Source organism: Python bivittatus, unplaced genomic scaffold (assembly GCF_059951505.1).
Source record: "Python bivittatus isolate LINGU-HERP-01145 unplaced genomic scaffold, Pbiv_v1 ctg000190_np1212, whole genome shotgun sequence".
Taxonomy (NCBI): domain Eukaryota; kingdom Metazoa; phylum Chordata; class Lepidosauria; order Squamata; family Pythonidae; genus Python; species Python bivittatus.
Genome location: NW_028277042.1, coordinates 1324790 through 1341246, shown reverse-complemented (window position 1 = coordinate 1341246; position 16457 = coordinate 1324790). Strand labels below are relative to the sequence as shown.

General features: G+C 43.4%; 1 protein-coding gene across 2 annotated transcripts; it reads left to right on the top strand.

The window, feature by feature from the left end:
* Positions 1-1434: 1434 nt before the first annotated feature.
* RFWD3 (ring finger and WD repeat domain 3) lies at positions 1435-16191 on the top strand. Of its 2 annotated transcripts, XM_007435510.4 has the most exons (12): positions 1435-1747; positions 6401-6606; positions 7259-7341; positions 7414-7611; positions 8654-8745; positions 10033-10147; positions 11124-11352; positions 11480-11630; positions 11813-11989; positions 12666-12880; positions 13711-13928; positions 14475-16191. In XM_007435510.4, the coding sequence occupies exons 1-12, from the start codon at positions 1494-1496 to the stop codon at positions 14616-14618; spliced, it is 2082 nt and encodes a 693-aa protein (XP_007435572.1). In that variant the 5' UTR covers positions 1435-1493; the 3' UTR covers positions 14619-16191. The 2 variants fall into 2 exon arrangements, with proteins under 2 accessions (XP_007435572.1, XP_007435571.1); XM_007435509.4 differs by having other exon boundaries at positions 7259-7611.
* Positions 16192-16457: the final 266 nt, after the last annotated feature.

Here is a 16457-nt window from a genome sequence, read left to right as displayed (position 1 = left end):
GGGGCACATCTGCACGACATCCTTTAGCTCAGTGTTTCTCAACCTTGGCAACTTTCAGATGTGTGGACTTCAACTCCCAGAATTCCCCAGCCAGCATGGCTGGCTGGGGAATTCTGGGAGTTGAAGTCCACACATCTGAAAGTTGCCAAGGTTGAGAAACACTGCTTTAGCTGCTCCCATTCTGGACTCAGCTGGCTCGACTCCAGGCGGGCGTAAGAAAACCCTGCCGGAGCCGAGACAACCGGCAACACCGTGCCAGCTACCTCGGCCTCCCATTGGATAATTCCCCGCTGCTGTGCCCTCCCACTTTGTGTTCCTGGCCACGCCCCCCTCTCTATCTGCGCGAGGTTCGATTTATAGGTCCAAAGTTGGACATCGAAGTGTGAGCGTGTGTGTGTGTACGTGCACTCACCCACATATAGGCAAGCAGAACCACCAGCTGTAAAATAACAACTCCTTTCTTGCTGCACTCTATTGTCTTCTGCCTTATAATACTCTAATATTCAACGTTGCTGGTTTGACACTGGCAATTTTTTTCCTAATAGTTTTCTTCCTCTGAATTCCGTACAGTATTTTCCACCGATTTTTTAAGTCCAGGGGTGCGCTGTTTCTCCATCCGCATGAGGCAAAAGGAGGGGAGGCCTCCACCCAAAGTACTGTATTAGATTCAGCAATTCTAATCTTCGTGCACGTAGCCTGAAACGCGAAAGGAATACAGACGTCTGCTGGACCCAAAACGGGGTTCTTGCCCGAGGCCGACTGCCAATAACTTCGCCGGACACGAGAAACTCTTAGAAGTTCCCTTTACTGTTGCGCAGCAGCAAAGGGGTTACCTCTGTCAAAAGAGGCACACCGGACACAAGGAAGTCGGGTTTTTTATACGTTGAGTTCAAGAAAACAGAGTCAAAAGGGAGCCAAAAACCGTTTCAGTTTCCTGGAGACCTTCAAATCTTAGTCGAAGGCTGCTGGGGAAGATGGAGGCCCCCTTCCTTTTTCTAGCCTCTCTCCCCCGACTTCGCCACCCGTTTCCAAAAAGGGGTACAGCGGCTCCAAACGTGACAAGAAGTCTTCCTCCCCGCTGGGAAGAGTCGGAGTCTGCAACCTGCCATGCGGGTTGCACTCCCAACGGAACTGAATTTGCACCACCCACCCGCGGCTCTGCGACTCGTGCGAACGCAACTCCCGCATCGGGCAGAAGAATCGCTTTTCCCCACTGCAGCCGCCGAACTGTTCCCGGGCCGGCCTTAAAAATGCGCATGCGCGCATTTCAAAGCCTTCTTACCTTCCCCTCCCCGCTCCGATCCCGGCCCACCCACAACAGGGCAGTCGGGAGGCCCAATGCAGCGTCCTGCAGTTCAGAGTTCCATCCAATAAGAATCAAACTCTGCCTTCGCGCGCGTCCTGGGCGACCAATGGGAGCCCCGCGGGCGGGAGGCGGGCGGCGGGGAGATTGAGCGGACGGCCCGCGCGCCGCGTAGCTCCTGTGGGGGCCGATGGCGCAGGGGCTCATGGACGTGGACTTCCCACCCGCGGCCGAGGGCGCCGAGCGGGGGGCGTCCCCCGCGGCCGATCGCGACGAAGCCGCGGGGCGTCGACCGGCGGCTGCCCATTCCTCTTGGGACGCCTTCGTCGCGGAGCCGCGGAGGCCGCGTCGAGCCCTGAGGAACCTTCCCGGGGCCCCGCGGGCAGCGCCTTTCTCCTCCTCCTCCGCTTCATCAGCGTCCTCCCAACGGGCAGCCCGCGCCAGGTGAGCAGAAACGGGCCCCGCGGCCTGGCGGACCCCTTCCCGTGGCCGCCCCTCAGCCTCGGCGGTCTAGCAGGGGGCTGGGGCTCCGGGGACACTGCTGGAGGAGCGGGGAGGCCGAACCCCGAAGAGAAAGAGCTCCGTGGGCGTCTTGAGAGGATTTAATGCGTATTCCTGTAATTGGATTTTAGGATGTTATTGCTGCTTTATCGCAGTGTTTCTCGATCTCAGCAACTTTAAGATACGTGGACTCCAACTCCCAGAATTCCCAAACCATCAAGCTGGGAGTTGGAGTCCACGCATCTCAGAGCCGCTGAGATCTAGGAACGCTGTTTTATCTCATGCGTTGCGAGGGGACTAGAATCAGAAGAGCAGGTGGCCTGAATTATTTGGTAAACAGATAAACAAACATCCCTATTAAATTCCCAAGAGGAAGGTCGCCTAGGTTGCGGTGATGGGATTGTAGTCCAGCTCTCTTGGGAGTGCAGCGTGAAGGATTTGCCAGGAGAGGCTTTGGGCTTTGCTTTAGGGAAGGAGATTTGGGACCCGTCTGCCTAGTTGTGCTGGAAGGCCTTTCTGGCTGAGGCTGCCTTCACAGCATTGGGGGACTACAGGAGAGGCACATGTGCCCTCCATTAGTTTTCCTCCTGGAGAGGAGTGACCCATATTTCGAGAATTCCAGAATGGATGTCATGGAGGGGCCAGTGCCTGGTGAGGAGCAGATTAGGATGACTTGAGATGCAGCTGGGTGTGGTCAAGGAAGCAAGAACTTCACAGGCCTTAGTAAAGTATCTTAATACCATCTGGGGAAAACACTCATTCCCACCCTCATTTATAGTAAGTTCATTAAGGCAGAGTCTTGTTGAATGATTGGAAATGCTTCTTCCCAAGTTCTTGATGCTTATGAAATAAGCTGCCCACTGACTCACCTTCTGTGTCGCAACTGATGTTCGACTAAGTCTGTGTTCTCATCTATTCCTTTCCCAGCCTTGCCACAGTCTCATCTGCTAGTCTCTGCCCTGAGTCTGATGGATCCTCTTGGATTCCAAGCTGCTCTGGAGAAATGTTTTCTCTGACCTGACTGACTACCCACTCAGCAGCCTAGCGGAGCTGTGGAATAAGAAGCCTTCTAGATAATTGATATAGTGACTCCTCAGTGCCTATCTGTCAGTTTTCCTGGAAAGCGATAGTGGGCAATTTCTGCTTGACTCTGACAATTACTTAATCTTGACTCTCACGTTATCTATATGAACCCAGAAGGGAAAGAACATTTATGGGTTTGGAGCCAGTTGTCATCAAAATGTTAATGAGACTCAGCAATACATTTCCTTTGGTGGAGACTAGTGATGGAGATCACCAAAGTCTTCAAGTGTCTCCAGGTGAATATGAATAAGATGAAGCAGAATTGAGACAAGACAGCCCACTCTGGGGTAGATGCAGGAGATATGCACTTTTAGATTAGGTTGGATCCCCCCTTTGCCATCTGGGGGTACTGTTATCTAGTGCTGAAACTAGACACCCACCTAACAGCAATGATAGACTTTAGTTCAGTTTCAGCTGATGAAAGGGAGATATTTAGCATGTAACACTACAGTCAGGTCCAGAAATATTGGGACATCGACACAATTCTAACATCTTTGGCTCTATACACCACCACAATGGATTTGGAATGAAACAAACACAATGTGCCTTAACTGCAGACTGTCAGCTTTAATTTGAGGGTATGTACATCCAACTCAGGTGAACGGTGTAGGAATTACAACAGTTTGCATATGTGCCTCCCACTTGTTAAGGGACCAAAAGTAATGGGACAGAATAATAATCATAAATCAAACTTTCCCTTTTTAATACTTGGTTGCAAATCCGTTGCAGTCAATCACAGCCTGAAGCCTGGAACGCATAGACATCACCAGACGCTGGGTTTCATCCCTGGCGATGCTCTGCCAGGCCTCTACTGCAACTGTCTTCAGTTCCTGCTTGTTCTTGGGGCATTTTCCCTTCAGTTTTGTCTTCAGCAAGTGAAATGCATGCTCAATGGGATTCAGGTCAGGTGATTGACTTGGCCATTGCATAACATTCCACTTCTGTCCCTTCAAAAACTCTTTGGTTGCTTTTGCAGTATGCTTTGGGTCATTGTCCATCTGTACTGTGAAGCGCCGTCCAATGAGTTCTGCAGCATTTGGCTGAATGTGAGCAGATAATATTGCCCGAAACACTGCAGAATTCATCCTGCTGCTTTTGTCAGCAGTCACATCAATAAATACAAGAGAACCAGTTCCATTGGCAGCCATACATGCCCACGCCATGACACTACCGCCACCATGCTTCACTGATGAGGTGGTATGCTTAGGATCATGAGCAGTTCCTTTCCTTCTCCATACTCTTCTCTTCCCATCACTCTGGTACAAGTTGATCTTGGTCTCATCTGTCCATAGGATGTTGTTCCAGAACTGTGAAGGCTTTTTTAGATGTCGTTTGGCAAACTCTAATCTGGCCTTCCTGTTTTTGAGGCTCACCAATGGTTTACATCTTGTGGTGAACCCTCTGTATTCACTCTGGTGAAGTCTTCTTTTGATTGTTGACTTTGACACACATACACCTACCTCCTGGAGAGTGTTCTTGATCTGGCCAACTGTTGTGAAGGGTGTTTTCTTCACCAGGGAACGAATTCTTCGGTCATCCACCAGAGTTGTTTTCCATTATCTCCCAGGTCTTTTGGTGTTGCTGAGCTCACCGGTGCGTTCCTTCTTTTTGAGAATGTTCCAAACAGTTGTTTTGGCCACGCCTAATGTTCTTGCTATCTCTCTGATGGGTTTGTTTTGTTTCTTCAGCCTAATGATGGCTTGCTTCACTGATAGTGACAGCTCTTTGGATCTCATCTTGAGAGTTGACAGCAACAGATTCCAAATGCAAATAGCACACTTGAAATGAACTCTGGGCCTTTTATCTGCACATTGTAATTGGGGTACTGAGAGGATATCACACACCTGGCCATGAACAGCTGAGAAGCCAATTGTCCCATTACGTTTGGTCCCTTAACAAGTGGGGGGCACATATGCAAACTGTTGTAATTCCTACACCGTTCACCTGAGTTGGATGTACATACCCTCAAATTAAAGCTGACAGTCTGCAGTTAAGGCACATTGTGTTTGTTTCATTCCAAATCCATTGTGGTGGTGTATAGAGCCAAAGATGTTAGAATTGTGTCGATGTCCCAATATTTCTGGGCCTGACTGTAAGTGCTTAATGATATTTGCCACTAACCTCAAACCTGAACTATTACAATGTACTTTTGTAGGATGCCTCTTGAAAGGCAGCTGGCCCAGAACACATTAGCACAAATGGTGAATAGACCCCCTCTTCAGGTCCTGCATTATGCCTGTAATGAAATGGCTTCATTGTTGTGGGGTGCCATTCAAGCCCACTTGCAGTGTATACCTGGCTTAATATTAAACTACTTACAGGATAGCCTATGCCTGTACAAAGCCTATGTCTGTACACTATTAGTTCATTTATGGGGTAGCTTTGGCAGATCCTGTCATAAATAATATCAGTTAATATCAACATTCAATTCAGTCTTCTCTGGGCCTTCATACAAGTTGAAGCAAGCTCCCTCTTTATTACAGTGTAGGAAGCGGCTTGAAATGTAATAATTTTTCCAGGCCTTTTAATACCACTGTTTTAGCCTTTGTGCTTTATTATCTGTACTTTTATTTTTTGATGTACATAAGTGATGTTTTGCTATATCTTGTAAGCTGCTAGAGCTGTTAAGGGAGTGGGTGATTAATATATTTTCCACTGAAATATATTTTAAAATTAAAATCTATATTATAATTATATAATGTAGTAAATGGCAGGGAAGGCTGTAATTCTATTGTTGCACATTTTGCACATAGAATATTCTAGATTTAATTCCTGATATCTGTAATTTTAAAGAAAAAATAGCTGATTTCTGCCTTTCTGCCCAAGTCCATTCCAGCTGCTCCTGGATAGACTAACAGCACTTAACCAGATGGACAAATGGGCAGCTTGTTACAAGAAAAGGAGTGCTCCAGAACAAAAGAGCTCATGTGGGGGCTACGTAAATCACACTTTGTAATCAAGACATGTTTTCAATTACAAAATAAGTTCTAATTAGTATGATTGCAATGATTCCAAAAATGGCAATTATTTCAGGTTAAGGCAACTTCATAAGCTTGGTTAAAATGGAGCAATTAGCATGAAGTAAGGAATACCTCCTTGCTTATTGAGGTTTTGCCTCAGCAAATGAACAAGCTGTTGTGGCTGACCTAAAGTCATCTAGTGTATTTCATAGCTAAATGTGGAATTGAACCTGAATCTACTTATTCAATTTAACCACTGTGCTGTACTTGTTATCTGAGTTTCTCTTGAAGGCATGAGCTGACAAAGTGTTGTGCATTGTAATAGTTGAAATGAATAGTATGTCTATAATCATTTGGGGGAGAAATTATAAAAAAAAATAGAATTTACCATGGTGTTTTATGGTGTAGCAGATCATATAAATGGATGGAAAGTGTTTAAGAACTTGTGTATCACTCAGTTGTTAGTTCCTGGTATATATGGCTTAAAAAGATAGGTTTATTTATTTTGTCTGTTTGATACTACACTAACGCACACTTACATTGTGGTGATTAGATCCACAGCATCACTGGACAGTTATTTCCAGGTCAGTAGGACCCAACCAACAGCAGCGTCCCATCCAGCAGGTCACAATGACAATAGCTCAGATGAAACAGTGGTCCTAAGTGACTCTGAGAGCAGCAACAGCAGCAGCTCCACCGAGGAGGAAGAGGAGCCAGCAGGAATCTTAGAGGAAGCACCTGGAATTGTTGGCTTGGGAGGTTTGCATTGTTTCCACATCTTTGAAAATCTAAACGTGCGTAAATGACTGATGACATGCCCATTATTGATCAGAGTAATCTGTTTATTTGGGTGACATTTTCATGAGCTTCAGTCTTAGGGTGTCAGCAGGATGAGCTCAAAACAGTCAAGATGGTGGCTACAATGGCACAATTGAAGCTCTGCCTACATTGCACATAAAAAAACAGGCAGCGCTTTGATTGGTCCATTGTAGATGCCATCTTGACTGTTTTGACTACACCCTGCAGACATCTCTGCTGCTTTGGGTCTCCTGTTGCATAGGGAGGATCATATTTTGTATCCTAACAATTCTAGGAATTTGGCTGGGCTAAGGCAAAATGTCTTGGGCAAAGGCACATTATTTTGTGTCAGGCATAGCCTTTACGGTGCAGTAATGATCCTTTATTAATTCTTCCCAAATATTTTATGTAACCTTCTAAAGTGGTCTGATTGTCTTGAGCTCTATATACTTATTACCTGTGAGCTTTTTGTGGTTTTGAATTATATGAAAATATCTTGCTAATTCATTTTGTCCCTTCTTTAAAATTGAAATAGCTTATTGATAGGGCTGTACTGTTATGTGGACTGGTTTTGTTTTCCTTGTTTGAAGTGTTCCTTTGTTTTTCCTCTTAGTATCTGGCTCAAATCAAATGGAGCCTCCTGGAGATGATTCTAATGAGATAGATATTACAGTCACCGCTGCCCAGTCAAAGAAGGTGAGAGAAGGTGAAATTGAATACCTGGGCTCTCATTTGCTTGAGCTAGCTTCCATATTTTCTTTTTTCCAGACAACTCCGTTAAAGAAAACCAATCCAGTGGCATCTCTAGTTCCTTTGGAAGAGGAGAGCGGTGATACCTGTGCCATCTGTTTTGAAGAGTGGACGAATGCTGGGGAGCATCGTCTCGCTGCACTGCGCTGTGGACATCTCTTTGGCTACAGCTGCATTGAGAGGTGGCTGAAAGGTCAAGTAGGCAAATGCCCCCAGGTATAAGTCTTTGAGCAATAACCACCTTTTCTAAGAAATTTCTTGTAATAAAAAGGAATTTGTTGAGCAGTTGCAGGGATTTTAAATGACTTTTGCCAAATGAAACGACAACTTTCATCTTGTCTCAGCTACTAGGTGGGTGATGTATTAGAATATTTTGGTTGCATGTGACCTTTTCAGCTATTTTTTTGATAAGATATATTTAAATATTCACTGATGGATGCCAGAACTTCAGGGAAGGAAATAGTTTTCTTTGTTCCGTTATCTAATACAACTTTGCAGAGCTTAGGATTTTAAGGGGAAAAGGTGCCTTGATTGTTCAGGAGAATTATTTAGGTTGTGTGCAACTCGCAGTGGAGGACTTGGACTTGGACTTGGGGCAGTTGAGGCTTGTTGTGGTAAAAATCAGTTACCAAAAAAGGTCTAAACAATTCTTTTATTGGTCCAAGTTAGCAGGTTACAATGAGTCACTGGTCTCTTGTACCCAGAAGAGCAAGAGCCACAAGGTACATAGATCTTACATGGTAAATTGACCAAAAGCAGTTTGAACATGCACAGAAACTAGAAGAGCCCAAATAAAGAAAGAATTACTTTACAACTGATAAAGAAATAACCACAAGCATAGAGTATCCTTCATGATGTGAAAACATTTCAGACACATTCCTAAAAATGCACCATAGCAGTTTTGATATGTGAGTTGAGCCGAGGCCGTAATTGTTATTTGTTACTCTAACAAGCTGACCCTGTATTTATGACAGGAAACAATAAGGAGGTATGGCAGCATTGTCCTCGAGACCTGTCAAGGCATGAATTCTGTGACCGATAGGCAGAGTTGGCACAATAAAAAGCTCCATTCTAAAGGATGTTATATGAGCAATAAAGAGGAGGATGTAGATGAATGTAAAGAAAAATATAGCAATGCTACTCTGATATAAGTAAACATGGAAACTGATTCAATCTGTGTTCTTATTCCAAACCACCACAGGCTGTGCAATAGATTATCTGCAAGAAATTGACTCACATCCATTTTGTGTTTTTTTAGTGCAATAAGAAAGCTAAGCGCACAGATATTGTGGTTCTTTATGCCCGTACTCTGAAAGCACTGGACACCACTGAACAGGAAAACATGAAAAGGTATTGACACTGAATCACTTTCATATTCCTCCATGAAACTGTATGCACATTTATGATCAAGGACCAGTCCAAAAGAATTTTTTACTGAAGTGTGTTGTTCACAGAGTAGATCAGCCCAGCCTCCCTCAGGCTGTTTCTTGTGCATACAAGGTATGCAGATTTGAGCTGAGAGAATCTTATGGTATATGTGTAACAAATAAATGAAGTTACACAATTACAAGGCATGTCTAGGAGTTCAAACAACCCTGTAGTGATTTTTTGTGCCTGATTAATCCATGCAGAGTCTAGGTCAGGCAGCAAAGCATGAAAACAACCTGGTATCTAAACTCAGAAAATGATAGGATTTCAAACAAAGTCTACTAATAATTAAGTGGGTGCATCTGCAGAATGTACAAGCTGTAATTAGCATTAAATCTCTCACTATAAATGCTGCACTGAGAAACATAACAGATGGAGGTCAAATGTAGTGACAGATCTCTGTTCTATGGCAGTTGGCTAGTTGCACTGACAAGTTTTTATTTATTAACTGGTGTATAAAAATCAAAAAGGTGGGTGGTAATCTGATAGGTAGGATAGGAGCTGCCCCAGGTAGGATATGCTGAGGAGTTTAATTCCCTAGGTAACAGCAGAGATATTTTTGCAGGAATGATCTTGCTTCTGCAACCCTGACTTATTCTTCTGGAAAACCAATGGTTCCTTAATCATAAGTTAACAAATAGTCTGGGTTCAGATGACATGAAGAATATAAAAGCCACAGGAGCTTTTGTTCTTGACAGTTTTATAGACTTTGTAACTTGGTTACCTTTAACTGCTTCCAGAAGAACTAGGTCACCGTGGAATTGTTAGACACCTGCTGTATTCTAACATCATGGCTCAAATTAATCTTTCCCAGTCTTGCTTGATCGGCTATTACACGTATAAGATTTAGATGTCAGTGTGTAGAGCCTTTCTGTAACTTTTTGTTTCTAATGTTTATATGAAGCAATTTTACCCTGCTCTTGAGCCAAAATGACTCCCATGGCACTTTTTAAAAATCAGCTCTGTCTTCAGACTTATACTATACAAGTTGTAACATACAGTGAGGATGGTGGAGGCTCTTGGGTCAGGTTTGAATCGTGATGACTTCACGGACAATCTTCATAACTTCCTTGGAATCCACAGAGAAATAATTTGTCACTGCCTTCTTCTGGGATGTTTTCTCAGTTTACCAGTCCAGTCCACAGTCTGGGAATTCCTGGTAGTCTCCCATCCAAAATACTAACCAGATCTGTCCCTTTTTTGCCATAGCTCTTTAGAAAAGGAACAAGTCATGCGAAGGAAAGCAGAACTGGAATCAGCACAGAGTCGCCTTCAGCTGCAAGTCATGACAGAGGAGTGTAGCAAACTTAGGCAGCAAGTTCAGGCAAGTTTAGCTGCGATCATTCAGGCAGGACATTTGTAGTCCATGTCTTTCTCGCACACTCTTTGATAAAAAAAACTACATCTTATTTATGGGAGGGGATCTTATGGAGTCCCCAGCATGGTTGCCAAGGGACACAGATGTTCCCATAGACATTCCTTGGAGCTTGCCAGGTTTTATATGAACCAGTGGACTCTGAAAAGCTTCTTAGGAAAAAGTCAGTGGCATTCCAGGTAGAATGCTTGCTTGCCAAGGGAAAAGTAGAGTTAACTGGGTTTTAGAACACCTGGCCGGGGGAAGGGTGGGGTACTAGAAAATTGATAATCATTCTGGTCAGTTGATGTTTTGTGGCTGGGTATGTCCCCCTTGACTGCCATTCGGTGAATAAATCAATCCCACTTGGTTGCCATTTTACAAGAGCATTCATAATATATTCTTAAAGTTGTAGCCATCCAGAAAGGTTGGGAATCCCCGATCTTAGCTGGGGGTGGGGGGAGAAGGCAGAGGTATGGAAGGAAATGTTTTCTTTCTTGTTCCTCACAGAATTTGAATTTCAGTCAAATATTGTTTGGTTTGGGGGGCATGATTCAGTGACACAAATTTAATAATATTAGATTGTTGGATTTGGGCTGGGGAGAGTTGATTCCTTAAGCCATGCTCTCTTTCAGTCCATTCTCTTTAAGCCTGAGTCTCCTAATATTCCTTTAGCCTACTTGTCTTTCTTCCTGACTTTTGTGAACTTGGAAGACTTGTTAACTGCAGAGTGCTTGGCAGACCTGGTTAAACTCTGTCTACAACCGAGTTGTAGGACTCTGCAAGCCTAGTCTGTATATCAAATAGATGGGGTTTCTGAGCGTTGTTCTTGAAAACATCTGGAGGGGCATAGATAGCCCTCCTGTTACTTAATTATGCCCTTTATGTATAAGCAGCCAGTACTCTGAGCTTCACTTACACTCACTTCTGTCTTTCCCTTCTGTAGGAGCTGAAGGCCTTGCTGGTCCGACATAAGGCCAGCTCCTCACAGCAGTCCAGTAGTGCTCGCTCTTGCTTCCCCGGCTGCCTCTCCTCCAGCCAGGGTCAGCACAAGTACCACTTTGAGAGAGCCTTTCTGGTCTCTCAGGTGGGCAACTGCCGGGTTATGGCATACTGTGACCCCTTGAGCTGCCTTGTGGTCTCCCAGCCCTCTCCACAAAGTACTCTCCTTCCTGGTGAGTCAGTAACCAAACCAAGGTGTTGGGGCTAGAAAGAGAGGAGGGAATGTGTGATTGCTGCCTCAATCAGATGAGGGTGCTTCAGAAAGTGAGGATTTTGCTAACTGGCCTTTTTGTGTCTGAGGTTATGGAATTAAGATGATGAGCGCTGTCAACTTGAAGAGCAGTCAGTATGTCCCCATCCACAGCAAGCAGATCCGGGGCCTGGCCTTCAGCAACCGTGCTGATGGTTTACTCTTATCTGCTTCTTTGGACCATACGCTGAGGCTTACAAGGTAAATACTGGTAATGCTCTTCCCTGCATGGCTCAGGGAACTGGCACGCAGTCTTGTTTGGGAAGTGGTCTTCTAGCCTGGACTGTAGCCATTATCACTGTTGGATAGTATGGGCCAAGAGAAAAGGCACTAGGTGGGAGTGGGCGCTGATGCTGAGAAGCTCTTGTATCCTTTTCTCTCAGCTTAACTACAAACACTGTTGTGCAGACGTATAATGCCAGCCGCCCCATCTGGTGCTGTTGCTGGTGTCTTGATGACACCAACTATGTCTATGCTGGGCTCGCTAATGGCTCTATCTTGGTCTATGACCTGCGGGACACAAGCTCCCATGTCCAGGAACTGGTTCCACAGAAGTCCAGGTATGGCTTTTGTAAGATAACATTGCTTTCCAAACACTAAATTGGGACCATGGAAGATTTTAAAATATCTCAGTGATGATAAAAACAAGTTCATTTCTAAGGCTGCATATTATTTGAAAAATCCTTCATGCTGTAGGCTATGAACATAATTTTCTTGACACAGAATTTGGAAGGCTTGGATACAGAATGCAAACTCCTAGCTGCAATCCAGGATAAAAGTCTCCAAGCTGGTGAGAACAAAGGGGGTCAGACTGTCAGAGATAATCTTGCCAAAGGTGTATTTCCACTCCTTAAGTCACTGCAGTTGTTAGCATTCTTGTGGATGGGGAATTAGAAAGAATACAGTGAGGGTAAAATCGGGGAGAAATTTTATCATGCTTGTAGTAGTTCTGCATCAGTGACTCTTATCTCAGACTTTCCTGGAATTCTAAGCAGTTGTGAGGTGATGTGAATCAAGTTACCATTCATATCCCTACAATATGTTTAGTAATGCTTACTCTGAAGTAAGTAGGGGATTTCAGTCTTAGCAACAGTTGAGTTAAATTAGATGGTCTCTAATTTTCAATTTTCTTTGAAATCTTTTTAAAACATTCCTATCAGATTTTCATTTTAGGATGAATAGGGAAACTATAGGGAATGACAATACTGATTTTGCTGCTGTCTTTGGCCCCTTCAGGTGCCCTGTGGTATCTTTATCTTATCTTCCTCGAATGGCTTCAGCCTCACTACCGTATGGTGGACTGGTGTCTGGAACACTGGAAGGAGCCTGTTTTTGGGAACAGAAATCTAGCAATTCCTACCGACCTCATGATCTCCTCCTTGAACCTGGAGGTTGTATTGACCTTCAGACAGAAGCCAGCACACGGCACTGCCTTGCAACATTCAGGCCCAGTAAGTTGTTATCTATGGATATTTTTGCTCAGTGTTGGGTTTTGCCCAGTGGATGCATAGAATCTGAACAGTCCATCCCCAAGGACGCATTCTGCTTTTTTCTCCCCTTTCTCCCCATTTAATCAGCTGGTGTAACCTCTTGATAGCACTTTGCTTACTTGTTCATGCTGGGTTCCTGTCAGCTCTGTTATTTACAAATGGGAGGGTTAATATGGATGGCTCTTCCTGTTGAACTGTAGTGCATTGGAGGCAGTTTATTTTGGCTGCTGTTCTGGCTGCCTCCTATTTGTCAGTTAAGAGATTTGAAGATGGAGAAGAGAATCTTCAGTATTAGTTCATTTAATGTACATTGAATGCCTGGATCATGGACATAGCCTGAGCTCTTCTTTTCTCCCCATGGCCATTGCTTCCACCTCAAGGACAAGGACTAATGCCAGCCTTTCCCAACATTGTACCCTTCACAGTCCCAGAATGCCCAGCCAACATCTCTTTCTCCTTGCTGTGTGGAAATGGCAAGAGTTACAGCTCCAACACATAGAGCTCCATGCTGAGTCTGAATTTTTTCTTTTGCCCCTGATTTGAAATGCTGCTTTACAAGCAAACTTGCAGAGATTGTTACTAACAGCACTCATGTAGTAGGTGTTAAGCCGTGCCTTGGCATTCAGAGTAGAATGAAACAGGAATGCTTTGGCCTCAACATGCATATAAGCAGTATCCCAAGGAAACCAAGTATCTAACAGACATGAATCTCACTTAAATGTTTCTGCAGTGTTGTGTGTTGATACTTTCTGAATTCTTAACTTTTTTTCAATTTCCTCTTCCTTTCACAGACAGAAACAACAACTGTTTGCAGTGTGTGGTAATGGAGCTGACGTCTACTCAGCTGACAGATAGAGCTGATGATGTTGTCTGTTCATGCAACCCCATTCAAACTCTTACTGCAGGTCCAACATGCAAACTCCTGACCAAAAATGCCATCTTTCAGAGTCCTGAAGATGATGGGAGCATCTTTGTGTGTGCTGGGGATGAAGCATCAAACTCTGCCATGGTATTGTCTTAATTTTGGATAAAAAGTTTGCCTTTTGTTGGTAGTGTTGGGTACTTCTATCACTGATTCTTTTTCCTGTTCTTCCATGACTGCAGTCACAAAGACCCCAGAGTGATAGAGTAGGGCAATGAGGGTACAAGCGTGTTGCAGTTGCCATCCATGTCACTAGAGAACCTCTTGTGTAGCAGAACATTGAGGTGGGACTGGAGCTGTCTGTCCTCCATATTTATTTCCCTAGGGATAAGAGACTGGGAGGAAAATGATGAGCACATAGACCCAGTATTACTCCATGCAATATTCTGTGTTAGAGGAGAGAAGGTCTTGAAGTGGAGGGAGGTTAGTCCCTAATTTTTCTGGCTGTTTTACTTGGTCTTTATGTCTCTATTCTGAACTCTTCCAAAAACTATTTATCAGGAGATGGGAAGGGAGTTTATCTTTATTGGGAAATTGCAATTCCTGTAAAACATTGTAGTTTGCTGAAGCTATAGAACCATGTCTTGCCTAGCAAGGTGCCTGAATTATGGCCTTTTTCTTTTTATCCTGAAGCTCTGGGATGCAGGAAGTGGAACTCTGCTTCAGAAACTCCCAGCTGATCTCCCTGTGTTGGATGTGTGCCCTTATGAGGTGAATCGCAACAGCTTCCTTGCTACTTTGACAGAGAAGATGGTGAAAATCTACAAGTGGCAGTGACTGTCTCCCTCGCCTTCCAAGGCTGATCTCTGAGCAGAGGCAGTGTTCCATAAGCCAGCTTTGCTGCTAACTGGATGTTGGCTGTCTTGAAGATAGGAGTATTTCTGAACCACCATAGCTCTGTACCTCAGGGTAATTTATTTGTTCCATCTCTGCTCACCTTATGTTCTTGTTTTTCCCAATTTATTTATTTTTTTTCAACGAAGACAATTGTTTCAGTCATGCAACAAATTAATTTTATCTTGTTATGGGTCTTGTCTTCTGGATGTACTGCTGTGGGAGAAAATGAGGCTCAAGAAGAGATTTGGCGGCTGCTGTATATTTTCTGGAAATTAACCATTGGAGTTTGTTAAGACTACCTTCATTAGCCCCGCTCCTCATATGATCTAAAACTTCATGATGTGGGTACTAGTATATCACCAGCCTGTCATGTACAAAGCAAAAAGCAGTTTGCATTTTTTTTTTGGTCTGCTTATAATTATTTGTCTGCAGTGAGCTGTTCCAGCAATGTGTCTTTTGATCATGAGGGAATGGAGAAAAATGGTGATGGTGAATTCTGCCCCAAATTGGCTGCTAACATGAATTTTGAATGCAGTTTGGGGAGATTTGTGACTTAAGGTACAAGCCTAATCGTTTAGACTGAAACCATTACTTAGGAGACAACCTGCCAATCTCCCATTGCTAGCAAATCATCGTGAATTGCAAAATTGAAAAATGAAGCCATTTTAGAACTTGATTAAATCTGTTTGCAGGGAAAAAAAGTTTTTGCTTGGCTTTTCATAAGCACATTGGTGGTCTGTTTTCTGCTCTGAATTAAAATGAGGTCATATTCAGTATTTGCTTTGTGAAAGCCAGCAATCAAAAATGTATATGCTGCAAGACTCATCTGAAAACCTATTTTGATCTGAAAGCTGTAGCAACTGAAGCTTTTTGTGCTATCTATACTGTACATGGCAGTATTAAACCTCAGAACATTCCTAAAGTGAAATACTGTGACTCATAGGTATGTCTAATAGTCTTGTTATGTAAAAATTTTTTTTTAACAATTGCAATTGGGAAACTATTTAAAATCAGTGGTTTTCTCCAATGGGCAAAGCATTCATTGTCATGCTGTTCAAATAGCTTTATAGTTAAGCATAAGTGCCAAGAGAGGGAAGTGGAGTGTGCATCTTAAAAGATCTTAAAGAAATGATACCTCTTGTATCTGATGTCAAGCAGGAATATTTCCATGTGGTAAATTAATATATCAGGGTTTGGGAATATTTCCTTAACTTTTTGTTGAAAGCTAGTGAAGTGGAATTTGTAAAGTAAATCTTTACAACAGTGAATGCCTATACCTTATCTAAAGTGAAAATACAGTTAATTTTTTAATGAAGCATGTGTTGGAATAAACTGTTACCTTGCTGGAATCTCTAGAATAAAGAAACAGTAGCAGTTCCACTTTTAACAGTGAACAAGGCACTTTATATTAAAGTACATGATCACTATAATATAAATATAGGTAATTTGTGACATATGTCAGAATTGCTTTGAAAATATACGTTTCTGTATAATAAAGATACTTCTTTATCAAGCACTTATAAGGCATTTTTGAGTATGCTGTCTATACAGTAGATAGTATCTGGAGCAAACATTCAGTTTCAAAATTCAAAACACCTGATATTTGTAAAAGGATGTCATGGTGAAATTTAGGCTAAGTTCTGATACGGCTAATGATCATGGATGCTCACCTCAGACTAAAGAAATACCAGCACACCATAGATAACCTCAAGAAGCAACTGGAACAAACCATGACCCCAGAACACACAAAAATGCTGACAACCACTATCAAGACTACAT

What these genes read in the sequence shown, in the direction of transcription:
- RFWD3 (XM_007435509.4), top strand. Translation starts at nt 1,494, where the DNA reads ATGGCGCAGGGGCTCATGGACGTGGACTTCCCACCCGCGGCCGAGGGC. An exon ending in GAACAGGAAAACATGAAAAG is followed by an intron (nt 8,746 to 10,032) that starts GTATTGACACTG and finishes TTTTTGCCATAG; the next exon opens with CTCTTTAGAAAAGGAACAAG. An exon ending in CCTTGCAACATTCAGGCCCA is followed by an intron (nt 12,881 to 13,710) that starts GTAAGTTGTTAT and finishes TTCCTTTCACAG; the next exon opens with ACAGAAACAACAACTGTTTG.